The sequence below is a fragment of the Ictalurus furcatus genome, chromosome 11 (genome assembly GCF_023375685.1).
Source record: "Ictalurus furcatus strain D&B chromosome 11, Billie_1.0, whole genome shotgun sequence".
Classification (NCBI taxonomy): Eukaryota; Metazoa; Chordata; class Actinopteri; order Siluriformes; family Ictaluridae; genus Ictalurus; species Ictalurus furcatus.
Window position 1 is genome coordinate 7,595,804 of NC_071265.1, and position 19,566 is coordinate 7,615,369.

Consider the following 19,566-nt stretch of genomic DNA (forward strand, 5'->3'; position numbering starts at 1 on the left):
AAGACAGACGGAGAGAGGGAGAGAGAGAGAGAGACTTGGAAAGATGAAGATGAATAACAGAGGAAGTGAGAAATGATCCAAATAGGAGCATGTGGCCATGTACAGAATTCAGAAATATACAGCATGTGCATATATGAATATGATGGGTATATGATGAGCATAGCCCACACACACACAAACACACAAACACACACACACATTGCTCAGCAGTAGCCAGAAAAATCCGTTCCAGCACCAGTCTCCCTGGATACAGTGACACACACACACACATAGAGAGAGAAACCCTTGTCCACTCGACAACATGGCTCACTCATCTTCGCTCCCTTTCTCTGCATTTGTCCCCACATTCAGACATTTCTGTCTCCTCTTTCTCTCTATAACGTTTGGACAGAGTGAAGCTGAGCTCAGCAAAATGCAGTTTTAAAAACGCTGCTCTCATCTTCCACCATTCCTGTCTTCCTATTGGCTGGCGGTGATGTCATCCTGTCCCGTATACCATAGTCGATAACCTATTAGATGCCAACGTTTTACAGTCAGCTGTTCCGGGAGGGGTGTTCTGCTGCCTAAGCTCTTCCACACGCCTTTTATTTTATTAGTGTCGTTTAGCGAGTGCCTTGATTAACACACAGCAAGTTAACTGTGTAAGAGATTTCTACAGGAAGATTGGAAGACTATAAAAAAAAGAAAACACCTCAGGAAGACATTTCCATTGTATGGGAAGTTTTAATAGTTTTTGTTTGAGAGAGGTTTGTTGTTCAGAAATCTCTGCATAGTGCATTTATGGAATGTTTGAGCTTTAAATGAAATAAAATCTGCTGATGTATAAGGTGTAGGTGCTCAGTGCATGGCAGATCATCTTAAACTTAGCCTTGACCTTAAGCAAGTCCCCAATCAATCCCGCTTAATTCAGTCATGTGTGAAATCTGCTCTGAAGTGGGTCATTAAAACATTATTACACCTTATGAGAGTGAGAGCAAAATGCTTGCAGTGCAGGGTGACATGGTGAAGACTGAGCCTATGTTCAGACAGGCAGATCAAATCAGATTTCTTTGATACAGCGGGGGAAATAAGTATTGAACACGTCAAATTTTCTTTCAGTAAATATATTTCCAATGAGGTTATTCACATGAAATTTTCACCAGATATCAGTATTAACTGAAGAAATCCAGAAATATAAAGAATTCACAACATTAAAGTCCATAAATAAAGTTATGTGTAATAAAGTGGAATGACACAGGGGGAAAAAGCATTGAACACGCTAAGAAAAAGCAGTTTTCTAAGGCAAGGTAATGCAAGGTGTCATGTAATATGGGAAAAGGGACTAAAACTACCTTTCCCATCACATGTCTCTTTCACCTGATTCACGTTTGGCTCATTAGCACTTATGTATAAATAGTCACGTTCTGCAATGCAAGCGTTGTCTTGCATTTTTTGGTTTAGCTTTATGTATCATGTTCGTCTAGCCCTGGGTTCTTGTAAGTCTTGTTTTATATTTGGTTTGTACCTCATTAAAAAGTTTGAAAGTAGATTCTGCATTTGCATCCGTCCTTAACGTCGCATCGTGACACAAGGAACCAGCTGAAATCCGTAAGTAATTATACTCACTATCTTTGCAAATTAATATCAGCTGGCTTAGTAAATTGATGGTCTATAACTTTTCGTTATTAAGGTGTCACACAAGAAACATCTCATGATGGGTAAAAGTAAAGCGATCTCCCAAGACCTTATTGTTGCAAAATATATTGATTGAATCGGATACAGATGTATTTAAAAACTTCTGAATCCTCCAGTAAGCACCATTGGGGTCATTATCCACAAGTGGAAGCAACATCACTCCGTCATCAACCGGCCACACGCAGGAGTTCCTCACAAGATTTCTGACCAGGGAGTCAGAAGAATAGACAGAAGAGACCAAGCACCACTCAGAAAGAGCTCCAGAAACACTTGGAGGCATTATATATATATATATATATATATATATATATATATATATATATATATATATATATATATATATATATATATATATAAAATCATTTACCAGTGATGCTGCATGATGAATTCATAGCTTTCATTCATTCATCCTTAGTAACTGCCTGGTCAGGGTTGCGGTGCTTTAAATTAGCCTTTAAGTTTGTTCATATTTTGGGCCATAAACCCAACTAAACTATTTAGAAAATATTACTTCATTTTTGCAAAGAAAAAGAATAACTGGGATAGGATTAAAACAGACATATCTGCATCTCTAGTTGAGACCAGTTATGAACTCGAGTGAGAGATAAAGATGAGGAACTGCCAGAGCCAGAAATCCTTTCCAGGTTTAAACCAAGTTCACTTTGGGTTTCAATCCAAATACAGATACAAATATGAATATTTGTTGCACTAAACAGACACAGATACAGATATAGTGGCATTAGGTTACACCCTAAAAAAAACAAAACCATAATTAAAAAAAAAAAATATGTATAGCATGTTACTCAGTTAGACTAGTAAAAACACTTTTCATGTTTTGTTGTTGTTGTTGTTGGTCAGTGGATGGTGCTTCTTGATGTCAAATCTTTCTATCAAGAACAACAGAGACAAAACCAGCATATTGGCAGATCAGGGAAGTAGAGTATCTCAGTCTGATGCATCTCCTTTCTGTGTTTAAAAGTTGGACAGTACCATTTTTCCACAGTAGTCACTGCTATCTGCTGGTAATAAATTAAGAACTGAATGTACTGAACTGGATCAAGTGATCTGACTCTTTAAATCTAATCAGCTAGCAAATTTTTTAGCGAACTTTTGTCGGCTCATACTCAATGTTAACATGCTTTCATAGTTACAACAGCAACTGATGTGGTTATGAGAGCAAATTTCGCACCAGTTCAAACTAAGAATTGGTCAGAAAGAATAAATCAGGTTTGACCTTCACTGTGACCAAAGTGTTCACTTCTTTAGGTTTGAATACATTCTGCCTTGTATTCAAATAATGTCTAGTTATAAAACTCTTCTACTTATTGCCGTATTGCAGCAGAGTTATTTACATTTACATTACATTTACATTTATTCATTTAGCAGACGCTTTTATCTTTATCCAAAGCGATATACAAATGAGAAAATACAAGCAAAATTTCATGTTACTTCGCTGTGCTCTCTTTCTGGTTCACACACTGACCTAACATTACCTGAGAGATGCACTAATTGCATTAGAGACACACTGTGGAGGCTGGACCTTTTGTACTAGCAGTTAGATTAGTTTGTTAAAGAGATTCAGATCCCGCCGTGCATAATACATTTGTTATACATTAAATTACTTTAAAAAAAAAAAAAAAAACTAAAAAAAAAATCCTTTCTCTACATACTGCACAGCTGGTCATTACTATGCGCTATTTCACATTTCATATTAGGGCTTGGTGATATGACAATATAAAATTGATATCATGAGAAATTATTTCACAATTTCTTATTTTTATTTTTACACACTGAATGAAACTTGTTCAATCTTTTCACTGAGTCTTGAAATCTGAAAGACTTCCCCCCCTGCTTTTCAAAACTAAATTATATTGGGGGTTTTGGGGGTCTTTTTTACACTAAATAAAAGCACTATCAGATGTATATTTTTAACACAACACTACAGATCCAAACTATGTTATTTTTCAATTCTCATCAGTATTGATGCTCAAAGGTTGACCAGATTCATGATAGAGTTGCCCTAGAGCCTTTTTTAAGTGTTCCCCAAATAGGCCAGTCTCCTCATTGCTTCTCTTTATTTCTAAATCAAGTCTAGAGTTAAAACTAGTTTTTAAAATAGATTTCGATTCAGAATGAAAGAGTTTTGATACAAAGTGAAACTGCTTGTCCAGCAACTCCCAGCAGTACCCCTCCCCACCAGAGGATGTCGCTGTCTCGTGAATACTAGCCCACTTTCTCATTCATATCTGGTTACATTTCCTGTCTCTACCCTGTATAACCATGTGCAAAACTCATGAACGTTATGAAGTATTACCAACCAGACGTTGTGTATAGAGTTTGAGCATAATTATCCCAGACTTCTTTGATGATTACTCTGACCCTTGGCTTGTTTAATGTTGATGTACTGACTGTTTCCTGCCTGACTATGCTTTTGCCGTTTTTGAGTTTTTGGCGTGACATTGTTTTTAGCCCCTGAACCTGTTGTCGTATGAGGGTAGGTTTTTAATGGATACTACAAAGCATGTCCCTCTGGATAACAGTGCCTGCTAAATGCTAAAATGGAATTCTCCATGTCAGTCTCTTTTGTTACACTATTTTGTATTATTTCTCATGGAACAGTCCGAACATGCACACCTCTGTATATTGGTGGCACTTGACAAATGATAAACTACTATGGAAAAATAAGCTGATCCATGGTAGCTAGCTGTTCCGATTGAATTTTCTCATAGTGTCATGAAACCAGTAAGGAAACTCTGAACCACAATTCCCAACAGCCACTGCTTCATTGTCACATGACCACCTGCACCTGATTCACGTTCCTGGTAATTAGCACTCTTGTATATAGTCACAGGTTGCAATGCACTCTTTGTCTCACGTTATTGTCTCACGCTACCTTTGTCTATGCTGCCGTATTTTGTCTTTGCCACAGTGTTTTGTTTCCTTGTTGTAGAGTGTTTCGTATGTATGTATGTTTGTTTGTTATTAAATGCTTAAGAATCTGCACTTGCTTCCGTCTGTACTTTGAACCGTGACACATAGTTGGAAGAAAAAAAAAGTCTTCGCTTTTTTGAGACATTTTGCAGCTTGTCGTAATACTGTATACACTCATCAACTTAAACCGCTTAAATGACTGTTACCATCCCAACAACCAGAATATAATTTCTCTTAATACTGTAGCACTCACCTCTCATTTATACCTCACAGTAAACATGAATTTGATGTGCTGAATGAAGATGCAACACTTGATGATCAGCATCATTTGCGTTCCTACCATCATCAATTCCACAATTAAGCCTAGACATTTCCTTTCACAACAGCATATGTATTGTCCAGAGTGTGTTGACTTAGTATACAGTATATCTTGCTCTGCTTTATATTTTCCCTTCTTTTGTTTCTGCCCCATCGTTCTCTGCTCACTGCCACAATGGCAATTTAAACCATTTCAGCCACATCACATTTACTCATTATGTCTGCTTGAAGCAGGCTTCTTGCGTCCAACTGAAAGAGCAAGCACTTAGTGTGAGCATGTAATCTACAGTATAAATTGCTGCCTTATTTAAATAAAGCTGAAAGGATTATATCCATTTGTTAAATCACAGTGTTACATACAGGACCAGCGTTTCTGCCGTAAAAGTATAGTCCTGGTTGACTGAGCTGTGCGTAATGATGTGTAATGTTTACCACAGTAATTCTATGGTGGAGGTCATTGTTGATGGCATTTTGTGTTAGTGTCGTCCCGTCCCTCACCCCATATCCCTCTTTACCCCATACTTCACACTCATCGCCTTCTCCACACACATAAACTCAGCATGAAGCCTTATGCTATCTTAGTGGATAAACAATGGCATGCCGCGGTTCTCCTGAGTGTGACCCAACAGCACTGTGGCACGATACTGAAGCCCACAAGGCCTTCAGATATACGACAAGGAACTTGTTGTGGTGGCTGACTTCTTTTCTGGTCCTTAACATCCTACCCTACAGCCACCACAGTTTATTCTTTATGGTGTAGGGGGAGAACATGGAAACTATGTGCATTATAATGCTTCAAAGTTCTGTGCAGTTCTCCCAGGCGACAGTATAAAGGGGATTGTCACTGAACATGGTTTATAGAAATATGGCCTAGCCAGCTTGTGTTAGTCTTTTCATTATGCAGTATTACTCAAAACTTGGAATACAGTTTCTGGAAACAATTTTTTTTTTCTTCCCACAAGTTCTGTTGTTTTCTATCATACAACTTTTCTGTAAAGGCTTGAAACGAACGTGTGAAGCTTGAAATATTTGGAAAATGACACGTACAAGTGAGCACAACAAGTAGGGCGCATCAAGCCATGTTCAAGAAATTCCTCAAGATATTTGATTTCTTAAATAGCCCCTTTGCCTCAATAGCAGCTTCATATCACCCAACTTGCACCGCCAGTCAAAAGGTTTATGAACGCTCTGTTGTAGCATTTTTTTATTTCATTTATTTTTTTTATTTTAGCATAAAACAAATGTAACTAAAGAATAGGTAAATAGTTTATATAGACTAGGTAAGTATTTATTATTATTATAAGTTTAGCTAATTGTAAAATGTTTTTATTGGAACAATGTCACTTCATTCTTCACTTCAGCATACTATACACATTTGTGATTTACAGTTATTAACACCATCTAGGAGTATTTTATCTGTAGGCTTAACAGGTTTACCCTCCAAATAACAGTTATTTAAAGTTCCACAAAGATGTAGGTTTCCTTATTGCTATTCTGTAATGTTTAGTGTGGTTTGTGGCAATAATAGTGATTAAACTGTAAAAAAGAAAGAAAGAAAATCCATGTGTTCAAAAGATTTCCAATTTATGATGTTTATTTAAAGCATTTTAAATGAAAATTGAACTAAACACTATTTGAATGTGAGGTTGTAAAATGGCACAATGCAGAACCCTCTGACCTACCTGGTAGTGGGGTTATCCTACTTGTTCCTACATGAAGGCTTGAATCAAAGTTTGTTGGAAGAAGTAAAACCTTGAAACTGTGCAGGTCAGTCAGTCCTCAGCTCTGATGTTGAGAATCCTTGATTTTTGAAGCATTCAAAGCGCTTGTATTCAAAGAGCATCACTGTACTGTGTGATAGACTTTGTGATTTTTACACCACATTAGTGTTGTATTCTTGATTCTGATTGGTCAGGATGTGTTGATAAATTTTCTCTAACAGCAGCTCTGCAAGAAGGTCCAGCTGCGAGGCTAATTACAAGTTTCTATTACTGCATGTGTTTAAATACGTCATAGTTTCTATAGTAACTATATATTGACATGGTGAAGCTTTCTGTAATGAGATGTTTATTTAAAATTTATGGAAGGCGTCTCCAGCGTCAGCACTTTGTAACACTTTGTAAGTTTTCTGCCATTAGAAAGTCTTCAGGGCAGAGGACTTTAATTTAAGAGAGCAAAAAAAAAAAAAAAAAGAGAGAGGCTGTTGAGGGAAATGTTTATAGCTTATATAACATAAGTGATAACAGGAACTAGTATAAGTGGATAAACAGTATGGCATGTCATTTTTCTTTTGAATATATATTTAATTTGGAGCCAAGCACCAACGGAGCATTGAGATTTCTCCAGATTCTCTGAATCTTTTGATAATATTGTGTACTATAGATGATGAGAGATTCATAGTCTTCGCAAGTTTACGTTAAGGAACATTATTCTGAAATTTTTCCAGAAATTGTAGACGCAGTTTTTCACAGATTGGTGAACCTCTGCCCATCTTTACTTCTGAAAGACTTTGCCTCGCTAAGATACTCTTTTTATACCCAATCATGTTACTGACCTGTTGCCAATTAACCTCCAGCTGTTTCTTTTTAGTGACACTTTCTTTTCTAGCCTTTTGTTGCCCCGTCCCAACTTTTTTGAGACGTGTTGCGGCCACCAACGTCAAAATTACCTTATTTGTGTCTTAAAATGGTACATTTACTCAGTTTAAACATTTGATATATGTTCTATTGTGAATAACATATGGGTTTATGAGATTTGCAAATCATTGCATTCTGTTTTTATTTACATTTAATTACATTTTACACATCGTCCCAACTTTTTTTTGGAATTGGGGTTGAATATTCAGGACCACACCCTGAATGTGATGAGCTGAGTTTTCATGCAAAATTTTGTGACAGCGCCACATACGGGTCACAAAATATCGTAAACAAGACGAAGCCACGGCTCTGCAGCTCTTTTTTCGTATAAACACGAAACTTTGTCCATGAACTCAGTATGTCTCGAGGGTCCCGGATTAGTCTTGTGATGGTGCCCCCTAACTGCCATTGTGTGCGAAGCCACGTAAATGCTGCTTACATCTTTCAATTATTAAAATAAATTCTAATTAAATTAACACTGCATTCTTACTGAAATGGCTTATTCCATTTGCGTGTAACAACAATTCATTTACACATTCAAATGATTTAAAACAACATTGGCAAACATTGTTTTTAAATTACAAAAAAGAAAATACAGTACAGACAGTACAGCAGCTTGTTTGGATTCTTTCTAAAACCCTTTTCGTGGTCTGGTAAAAACCCAAAATCCATCCTATATTTTGTACACTCAGACATATACTTTTAGTTGTTTTTTTTTTCTCCCCAGACAGTTCTTGCTAAAACAAAACAGAACTGTATTTTGAGTTCTATAAGCTCCATGCTGGGCCTGTATAGTGACCCAGGAGGGTGAACGAGGTCAGGCCCAATGTGATGGTTAGCGACCTAGCTGTCTTGTTGTGCAGTGGGTCCTGTGGTCACGTTAGAATGAAACCTGTCATCTCCTTGCAGTCCCTAAAGGTCAGAGAATGTGAAAGATTGTCCGTCATCATACTGACACAACCGGCAACTCACGCCATCAAAGCTAGCAGTAATGCAGTCCGGCATTCAAGGCACAACTGTGTGCTAAGCTAGCACATTCACACACAGAGGAACTTGAAAAATGTAATTAAATAGTCATCAAGACTTATCGAGCCTCTGTTTGTATTTTAAATACACCCTAGTACCGACGTTTGGATGTTTGACCTTCCCAACTAATCTCAGATATGCCTAAACAAGCCTGGCTGCAGAATGGCATTGTCTGCATGCCTGCCCCTTAGTGGACTCTTAAATAAGAAACATAGAAGTTCTTGGGTATATGGGGTTACATCGGCGCAAGATTGTTGACAGGATCTGCTATGAATAGATAGCTGAAGTTGGAAGAGGTGATGAGGTACAGACTCATAGGGTTTTGCAGTAGAGACGAATGCTGAATTTAGAGGTATTGAAAACTGCGTCCAAGCTGACAGTGTGGAAAACGCTGACGTCTTGTAGTCCAATGTGGGTGTATGTGAGTGTTGTGTACTATATGTGTTACTGTATGTGTGTTACCTCACGTTCTAGTTCTAAATATTTGAATGCTATCTCATGCTCCTCTGCAAGTAATATCTGCCATATCTGTGCTATATGGTATCATTTTTTTCCCTTTGTTCTAGGGAAATATTAGAGTAGGCAAACATAAACACTTAGTTTTCGTGCATTTTAAATTAAAATAGTTTACACAACACTTTGTTTAATTAACATTTTTATTCGATATGGAGGGTACGGTGGCTTAGTGGTTAGCACGGTTGCCTGGGGGTTCAAATCCCACCTCTGCCCAGTGTATGGATTTGAATGTTCTGGTCATTCCAGTTTCCTTCCCCAGTCAAAAGACATGCATTGTAGGCTGACTGGCATTTCCAAATTGTCCCCACCCTGTCTAGGGTGTCCTGCGCCTTGTGCCCCGAGTTCCCCAGGATAGACTCCAGGCCCCTTGCGACCCTGTGTAGGATAAGCGGTACGGAAAATGGGAGGACGGATGGATGGATTAAATGGTTGGTTTTGACTTTTGATCAAATATCTTCACACTGAGTGTGCTTTCACTTCATCTGTTAGTCCATGTGCTGAGTCCAAGTCATCAATACCTACAGTATTTGGTTTGGTTTAGTTTCATACTGTGCATAATTAAAGGAACCCAACAAATGTTGGTTGACGGGTGTGTATAACTTTGATTTATTGGGCAGTGACATCAAAACAAGTGTGTATGGAAATCACAAAAATGACCCGAGCATGGAGAACACGGAGCCGGCACTAAATAAAGGATTAGATCATTATATAAATAATTCACTGTTTATTTTCTCTTTTTGCTTGTCGGGTCGAATGTCCAGAATACACGGCATTTCTACAGCACTAAAGCTCTGTCTTTTGTCTCATTTTGCACCTCAAAGCTCAATTTTATCAGCTTGCATCTACAACACAATGCTGAAACCCATGTTTGGTTCTCTTCCTGCAGTCGGGTTGATTTGCAGCCGAATCGCTTTCTCACTGCCTCGCTTGAAGTTCTCTTGGAACCAGAATCAGACCACTTTGATCAGATACTGTTGGTTGTTTGTGATTGCTGGCCATGGGTGATTGCTCCGTTCTTACCTCCCTAAAGCACCACACAGATGGGGAAAACATTAAAACACTGATCAAACTAGCATGAATACCTATACATGATCTAGTAATCCAATAGCAATGCATAAGCCTGCTCTTTGGCACTGAACAGTGATTGATATGTGGCTATATAGGGAGCGACTAGAGTGTGACTCCTAAACCGTGAAGGAAATGCTCTTATTTGTATCTAAAATATGCAGATGGAGAGGAATAAAAAATGACTCCAAATCCATCTCTGCCACCGAGCTGGTTATTCATACATGTGAAATTGCATTTCCGTGCATAACACCATCATGCATTCTGCATATAAACACCCACAATTACACATGCACACATACACACTGTCACTACCTCGCTGTCACACGTACATAAACGGCGATTCCTTATGAAAGATTCATCACTCTTCCGTAGGCATGATGGATAGGAAATCTATACAACATGCATTTTCCAAATTTTCACTGCTTTCCACCAACCTGAGACCGGAGACCAATGATGCCTTTTACAAAGAGGCATGATAGAAATTTGAGCATTTATTAAATCATTTTAATGCATTTCAAATATGCATGTACACTGGTCACTTCAGTGAAAGGTCTTCAAGAATAAATTAGACCATAACTACATAAACACACGCAGCTCCGTCTTTCCTAAATTTCCTGAATAGAGTATAATGTACCATAATCAGAATCATTTGGTTTGTATTTTATTTTCTGGCAGCCTAGAGTAGTTTAAACTCCTCAGGCTGGTTCACTGCCCTACCACACGCTTTCAATCAAATGTCACCAACTGTCATCGTGTCTTATAAGTACAACAGGGAACAGCCAAACAACCTAATGTGACCTCTGGCAAATTGAGGCAATAATGTGTGTCTTTTTCCCTGCCTTTTTCAGGCTCTTAAGAATTTTATAAATCAATAGAATTATGGAGAAATCAGAGCTGCATTTTCCATCGCATTAAATCACTTAAGACATGCTTTTTGATCTAAAGGCCCTTCTCTTTCACTTTTTTTTTTGGCAAACCTTTTTGAGAAAAATAGTTGCATTTACCTCAGTGAACTGCTTGAACTTGCTGCCCAAACAAAGCTGAAGTAAAGATTATCTAATTCAATAATGACAATCATGCTGAAGCTGATTCGGTTAGCAGGATCATCACTGTCCCATTGTGACCATGTTAAAGAGCTTTAGTGTTTCCTGTGAAGGGAAACTTAGTAACAGCTTTACCTCTGACTGGTGCAAAGCCCTGACACTGGAGGCTCCTTCCAAAAAAAAAAAACTAAATGCACGTTTCCATCCATCCATTTTCCATAATGATTATCCTACACAGGGTCATGGGGGAGCCTGGAGCTTATCCCAGGGAACTTGGGGCACAAGGCACTGGGTACCAACCCATCACTGGGGACAATCGCACACACATTATGGACAATTTGGATATACCAGTCAGCCTACAATGCATGTCTTTGAACTGGTTAAGGAAACCGAAGTATCTGGAGGAAACCTCCAAAGCACGGGGAGAACATGCAAGCACACAGGACAGAGGCGGTATTCAAACCCCCAACCCTGGAGCTGTGAGGCAAACATGCTAACCTCTTAGCCAGCATAAATATATGTCTCCTCAAATAAAACTTTTACCATACACGTCCCTGTGCACACAGTTACTGGATAACAGAACGAGCGCAGTAATATAATCCTTTGATTTGCGTTGCAGCTGGAACAACTGTCAGAGCACTTTCTGGCCAATCAGGTTTGAGAATTCCTCACAGCTGTTTCTTTTAAATCCTTTCCTACTTTGTTCTTTTTGACATCTTTTCTTTTGTCCTCTTTTTTTTAGAGTGTTTAAATAATAAACAATGCTGGCTAATCAACGGTCTTCAGCAGCTGTCTGTTACATGAATTAAATAAACTGTGGATTGCAGCAGTTTGCTAATTGTTCTTGCAGTAGCCTTTTAGCGTGTTCGCAGACCACATACGCAGACTAAAGTAGCCACTAGATTTGTTTCTTGTTTCTTTTCTGCTCTGCGTGTAAACTGTAGTAGAATAACATTTCTCCAAAACTCATGCTGTGCTGAAACCTTTTTGTTTTTTGATTTTGTTGCATATGGATAGCTGCTTGGATTATCTAGCACAATCTAAAAGCCTAGCTCAAGCACGATTTTATTACTACAAACAGCCAGATTGTTATTATTGTTTTTTGGCATGGAGAAAATGAGTAATATGTAAGGAATAAAGCATGATGGGGCATGCTGTTAGAAGAAAATAATGAATGGTGTGATGCTACAGTATTTAAATTTAAAGCTGCAATAGTTCTTTTTTTTATTCCTTACTTGTACAAATAACCTCAAAGATATATAGAATATGAATTTAAAAAAAAAAAAAAAAAAAAGGCCTGAGCAAAAGTGTATTAAGTCGCTGAGAAAACCTGTTTGAAAAACTGACTTCCTGTCTGTAATGCTTGTTCATGTTTGGATACGCCACTTGTTAGTCGTTTTATAGACACTCTATGGGCCACCGTTGATCCTGGGGGCGGAGCTTGTGTTAGAAAGCTTAAAGTTACAGCTTTACTCTTGATTGTTCACTGGAGACTCCTTCCAAAAATGTTAAACATCTCCTCAGAAAAAACTTCACCATATCAACAATTACAAAGATTTTTTTAAATCTGTTTATGTGGAATATCAACCAACCATTCAACAAATGTATACTTTGTTGCTTTAGAAATAATAACGTATTTGAAAGAGCACATTAATTTAAACCTGGGATTTGTCTTGCAGTTGAAACTACTGTCAGAACTACAGTTCTGGAAAATTAACCAACACCTTCTAACCAATCTGAATCAAGAATTCAACCATGCTGTGGTATAAAAGGAATTTACTACATTGTGGTGGAAAATAAGCGTTAGACTTCAATGGCGGAAATGCAATAGTACAACAAACAGATCTGGATTAGAAATTTGAGGTCCTTGTTTTTCTCGTTGGGATTTGTTTTTAGTAAGTGAACCCAATTAAACATGCAGGATTTTTTGCCCATGACCATTGCTTTATCCACCATGCCTGATGTCCTTTACCTAATAGATCGACACGATGGGTCATTTCTACCCTTTCAAGTCTCCCTGAAAACAATAACCCTGACCTCTAATGTCATGTCTAGCGTCCATCCCCCGAAACCTACTTGAATGGGGTCTTTGTGATGTATCTTCTCAAACAAAGTGACACCAGAATGCTTTGACCCAGTGTGAGGTTATGGTTGTGGGGAGGCTTCTAGCCAAGGCTGGACCAGCTGATTGGATATCTTTGTTTGCAGATGACTGGTATAAGGCACCAGGCGCACCAATAAAGCCTCAAGTGGATCAATAGAGCTGGACCAGATGGATCAGGCAGTCAAATTTGAATTCAAATGACAGACATGTAAATGGCTGAAGTGGAAGCATGGTGGAGTAAGGAGGGGCAAGCCAAAGACTGATTGAAGAGCTGAAGTCGTCTGGTAGCAAAGTAGGGAGGGGTGTCAGCTATCGATAAGTTCACAGAGAGAAATTCCAACAACATATGGATTAAAGCTGGCATTAGGAAGCGATCAATATGGAGTCATGGCAAAGAATGAGAAGCCAGTAGATGGACATCAACTGTGAAGATGATTAGAAAACTAAGAAATGTATGTAGATGCAATAACTACTTAGAGAGACCAATAAATGAGATTCATTGAGAGGGGATGGATCAATAGGGGTTAGTTTCTCGCATGACTGTGCCTCAGTACCATGGGAAAATGCAGCACATATAGAAAATCCTTTTGTTAATCCAGCTCAGTATTGTTCAAGCACAGTTATGTGATCTGAGTCAGGCAGTAAATGGGGTTAAAAATAGAATATACACTGGCTGTCACCTGGGCAAAAGCATATGGCCTGATGCAAAGTGGACTATTTTTCTATAACAGCCTATCCTGAAGTGTTTTATTCCTTTTAAACCACTGCAATTTGCCACTGATTACACTTTATTAATGAACACCACACCATGCTTTTTAACCATTTATAGTTACATTTAATGTTATGGAACTATGGAATCTGTGAGACAAGTTGGTTCCTGTTATAATTTATGTTACAGCAGCTTTAAACAGTTTTTTCCGCTCTTTCTTGAAGTTAATAAGACAAAGAAACATGCCTTGTCATGTTACCAAGAAATCAGAAACTTCTCTGTCCTGAAGACGTTCCTGTGTCAGAAAAAATTACTGAATGTTACAAAGCTCCTTCAGTAAATGTTAAATAAACATCTCCTAATAAAAGCTTCATGATATCAGTAATGTGTTTTCCATCCATCTTCCATACTGCTTATCCTACACAAGGTCACGGGGAGCCTGGAGCCTATCCCAGGGAACTCATGGCACGAGGCAGGGGACACCCTGGAAGGGGTTCCAACCCATAACAGGGCACAATCGCACACACACTCATACACCCATTCACACACGCACTACGGACAATTTTGGAATACTAATCAGCCTACAACGCATGTCTTTGGACAGGGGGAGGAAATCAGAGTACCTGGAGGAAACCCTCGAAGCACGGGGAGAACATGCAAACTTTGTGCACACCGGGTGTTTTCCCTCACAATGTGTTTTCTTTGTTAAATAACAAAACACCTTTTAAAAATTTCTTTAGTATTAGCCATAGGTTATATGGAGTGTTTACCATACACGTCCCAGTAAATAGAATATTCATCAACTCTTACTGGCCAATCAGAATCAAGAAATTACCAACAATCAAACCAGAGATCAACATCATGATTGCATGTTTGGTCTACCTAAACAACGGATGTTGGTGCTCTAGGTGCTACATGCTCTACAGGACAAAGGACTGGCTTCCACATTCCACATTACAATGATTCAGCAGTTGGTCAATAAGGTGCTGGCGGGGACTGTTGATGGAGAACGGAATGTAATGATCTTTAGTAATATCTGGGAACATCATTTGCTGCATCTCCTGGAAGTATTCTGCTGGATGCAGAATGTAGGCCGCGCCATTACGTCACTGAAGTGTTTGGTTGCTCGGGGTCAGGTGGAATATTTGTGTAACATTCTAAGCGATAGAACAAGAGAGTCAAATCTTTTTTTTTTTTTTTGCTTTGTTGGTACCAAGTTTCCTCCATAACTGTTTTACTTAAGTTAACTCAAAGGCCACGTGAAAGAAAGCACGTGTCTCAGTGCTCACAGAACACAAATGCAGTTTCTCTGCTCCACACTTGTAAATACCTTTGCGTGTGCACACAGAAATGCCATGTGTGCTTGTTTTAATGACCATGCTTGCTGATAACTGCTATGCGTGCACAAGTAGGCTGCTCTTGCGCTTTCTATTAATGATACTGTTTTAAAAACTGTAGCCAGAGCTTTGAGATCTGAGATGTGCTCAGTTATTCGCAATATAGATGACATATTTCTTGTTTGGTGTAAATTACCAGTATTCAAGCAAAAGGGAAACTTACCAGGATGGGTTGTGGAGGAGTATCGAACTATCTAAGGGTCTAAAGGATAAGTGATGCTAGCAACATTTTATTGAATCACTAGTTTAAAATATCAAATGCTACACGTAAATAATGTATGTATTTTGTCCTGTTTTATGTTACATGTCCTGAACCTCGACATTGGCAGCATGTGCAGCAGCAGGTGTACAAACTAATCATGTTTAGCAGGTCTACAAACTTAATTGTGAGGGAGAAGGTCATCAGTAGAGCTTAATGGGCTTTTCATCTCACTGGAACCCGATAAGAGGGAAACTTTCCTTTACAATTAGTCAGAGGGCCGATCAATGCAGTGTTGAGATAGAGTGGGATAACGGAAAGATTGAGGAGGAAGAGAGCGGAGAGGCAAGCATTGAGAGAGTTTGTTTAATTGAACAAATAATAGGTGCTCTCTGTATTTTCATGTGTCTCTTTTTGTATGGTTTGTCCCTTATTACTAGCAAGCTTAGTCGTACCCTATGAATACCTAAAACGTGCATTTGGTCTAAATGTGTTCTCTGACTAACATGCACATTCATTACTCTTTTCAATTTAATCAAGACGCTGAAAGGCAATCTGTTCTTATCATTGCTAACGGTCTCCCAAGGTCACAGCCATAGCAAACAATGCATTGTGGGGCAGAAGAAAGACAAAAGCCATTTCATTTGTATAGTATAGCCTCCAGTTGAGTACAATATACAGGAGCAATTCCTGACAGTCAGTTGGCTTATGAACATGTCAGTTGTTTAGTGTAGTATTCTGCTGTAAGCATTGTGAGCCATAATAGCTAAGGAAGATTACTGTATGTGGCAAGTTTCTTACTTGGTCATAAATATTCTGACTGAACAGTCACTGAAGAAAGAGAAGTGGTAGATTAGTGGTTAAGACATTGGATTTCTTATCAGAATGTTGCGAGTTCAAATCCCACCTGCCACTGTTGGGCGCTTGAGCAAGGCCCTTAACCCTCACCTGCTCAGTTTTATAAATGAGATAATTGTAAGTCACTGTAAATAAGGGCATCTGCCAAAATATGCTGTAATGTAATGTAATGTGAAAAGATTCCTTGATGAGCTGAATATTATATCTAATTGTCTTCAATCATTGTTCTTTTTTATTGTTCAATTTACTTTACAGGTCACTACTTTTTCGTTCTATAATAGCATACAAAAATTAAAGGACCATGGTTTATATAGCATAGACATACACCTATATGGAATCATTTTAACATAAGGAGGATTAGGATACTGAACATTTCAAACAACACATCTATTCTTGACTTGCAAAAAAAATGTTGGCATGCTCTTTTGTTATTTTGACTTAATATCTCCTTATTTAAATAATAATAATAATAATAATAATAATAATAATAATAATAATAATGTATTATTAATTTGAAATAATGAGACATTAAGTTAAAGTAATGACATGATACTTTGAAATAAGGACGCCCTAGGTCTAAATAAGGACATAATATCTTGGGGGGAAAAAACAAGTAAAACTAATGGTATCCATCCATCCATTTTCTGTACCACTTATCCTACACTGGGTCACGTGGAGCCTTGACCTATCCCAGGGAGCTCGGGGCACAAGGCAAGGAATACCGTGGAGGGGGTGCCAACCCATGGCAGGGCATAATCACACACACACTCACGCACCCATCCACACACTACAGACAAGTTGGAAATGCCAGTCAGCCTACAACGCACGTCTTTGGACTGGGGGAGGAAACCAGAGTACCTGGAGGAAACCCAAAGCACCAGGAGAACATGCAAACTCGGGGCAGAATCGGCATTCGAACCACCAACTCTGGAGATGCAAGGCTAACCATTAAGCCACCGTTCTCAAACTAATGATTTTAAGTTGAAATAATGACACAGCACAACATTTTTGTCAGAATTTGCGGTTCAGGGTTTATAATATAATATAACCAGAGGTGTCCACCTTATCACCATCCAGATATATATAGGATTCTAAGGTCCTTATTCACAACTATGACAGGTTTGACCTGTTTCAACTTCTGTCATAAGCTGAGCTGTACGACTACATATATTCACTCACATGAAGTACTTCCTTCGTTTCACAGCCATGCCATTTAACATGTAGGAATTATTGACAATTATGTCCTAACTATAAATTAGGATACTCTCATCAGGAATGTGCAAGAAAACAGCCAGCCTCTTTTATGCCTTCTCAATATATCAATATGCCTGTATAATTTTAGTGCAATCAAGGCCTTTTACAATTCCTACTGTATAATTGCACTCCCTTGAAGTACCATTATCCGAAGCAGTGAATTATTGACTAGTAATCTTCCACTCAGCGTGCCTCTGTCTCTTTTTGTAAAAAATAGTTAACTATCTCGCTCTTGCTTGTTCTTTGTCTTTCTCTCTCCCTGGCTTTGTACCCTCCCCCTCTCAGACCCCGCTGCAGTGGACTGTGAGCAGTATGACTTGGCCGTGTTGGCTGATACTCTCAGGGCTTACCTGCAGGAGCTGCCATGTCCCATCATCCCATCTGTGCTCTACAGTGAGCTGGTCTACACTGCTCAGGGTAAGCTGGCTCATAGAGACAAACCATAATACAGCAATATACAGCTACTGTATCAGTGAAGAAAGGATGGTTTACTATCTGCTCGATAAGAGTATGTAAGGATTCTCCACAATGAACTGATCAAATGTTTGACATGACATTCTGTAATGAATAAGAATCGTAAGCATTGGAAAACTGCTGGGTGTAAGAGGAATAAAACAATCCGAGCCTGTCTTTAATAGAAAAAATAAACAAAGGGCTTGTGTAATGTATTTATATTTACAGCATTTTGCAGACACCTTTATCCAGTGCTTTGTAGTCTCAATTAAAAAACAAAAACAAAAAAAAATCCTCATTCTAGCTCAGTAGGTCAGGGACTAAGGGTAGCATTGGTCTAAATTGTAAATGGTCACTTATAAAGCACCTTTTTCACCTTAGTGGTTCTATAAATCGCTTTTCACTGTTTCTCATTTGCCCATTCTCACTCACTCACTCACTCACACACACACACCAATGGCACCAGAGCTGCCATGCAAGGCACTGGCCTGCCATTGGGAGCAATTTGGGGATCAGTGTTTTGCCCAAGGACACTTCAGCATGTGGGTCGGGGATTGAACCGCCAACCCTACCATTAGTGGACAACCCGTTCTACCACCTGAGCCACAGCCACCCTGTTTAAAAACCCAGTTGGGCAGGTTAGTACAGTATAAATAGAAAAAAAACGTAAGACAAATATGATTAAGAAAGTGCCTGGTGATGAGGTAGGTCTTTAGTCTTCACTTGAAGACAGCCAGTGACTCAGCCAGGGGGAGTTCATTCCACCAACTTGGTGGCAGGACAGAGAAAAAGCATTGATGCACATCTTCCTTGTACCCTAAAAGAGATGGTGTATCCAGTCAAACAGTGCTAGAGGCTCGGTGTGAGCTTTGAGTCATCGTGGGATGTGATAAGTGCTTTGAGGTAGGTGGGCACTGGTCTGTTTTTGGCTTTGCGTGCAAGCATCAGTGTTTTAAACCTGATGCAGGCAGCTATAGGAAGCCAGTGGAGGGAGGGAGTGTAGCAATAGGGTGGTGTGAGAGTACTTTGGGAGGTTGAAAACAAGTTGTGCAGCTGCATTCTGGATTAGTTGCAAGGGTCGGAAGGTGTACAAGAGAAGACCTGCCAGGATTGAGTTTCAGTAGACCAGTGTTGAAATGACAAGGGACTAAACAAGCACCTGAGTGGCCTCTGTGGATAGAAATGTCCATGGTTACCCCAAGGGTGTGTGCAGTGACAGATGGTGAGATCTGAGTTTTCCAGTGAGATCACAAGATCTTGACATGGGGATGCATCTCCAGGGATTTACAGCAGCTCAGTCTTGCTGGGATTTAGTTTCAGCCGATGAGCTGCCATCCATGACAAGATGTCTGCCAGACATGCTGAGATCCGAGCAGAAAC

General features: G+C 39.0%; 1 protein-coding gene across 2 annotated transcripts in view; it reads left to right on the plus strand.

Moving 5' to 3' along the window:
* Nucleotides 1–19,566, plus strand: part of pik3r3b (phosphoinositide-3-kinase, regulatory subunit 3b (gamma)) — a 214,830-nt gene that overhangs the window by 82,158 nt on the left and 113,106 nt on the right. For both annotated transcript variants that reach the window (XM_053635982.1, XM_053635983.1), the window contains exon 5: nucleotides 18,019–18,150. In XM_053635982.1, coding sequence (XP_053491957.1) covers nucleotides 18,019–18,150 — 132 coding nt within the window. The remainder of the gene's footprint in view (nucleotides 1–18,018; nucleotides 18,151–19,566) is intronic.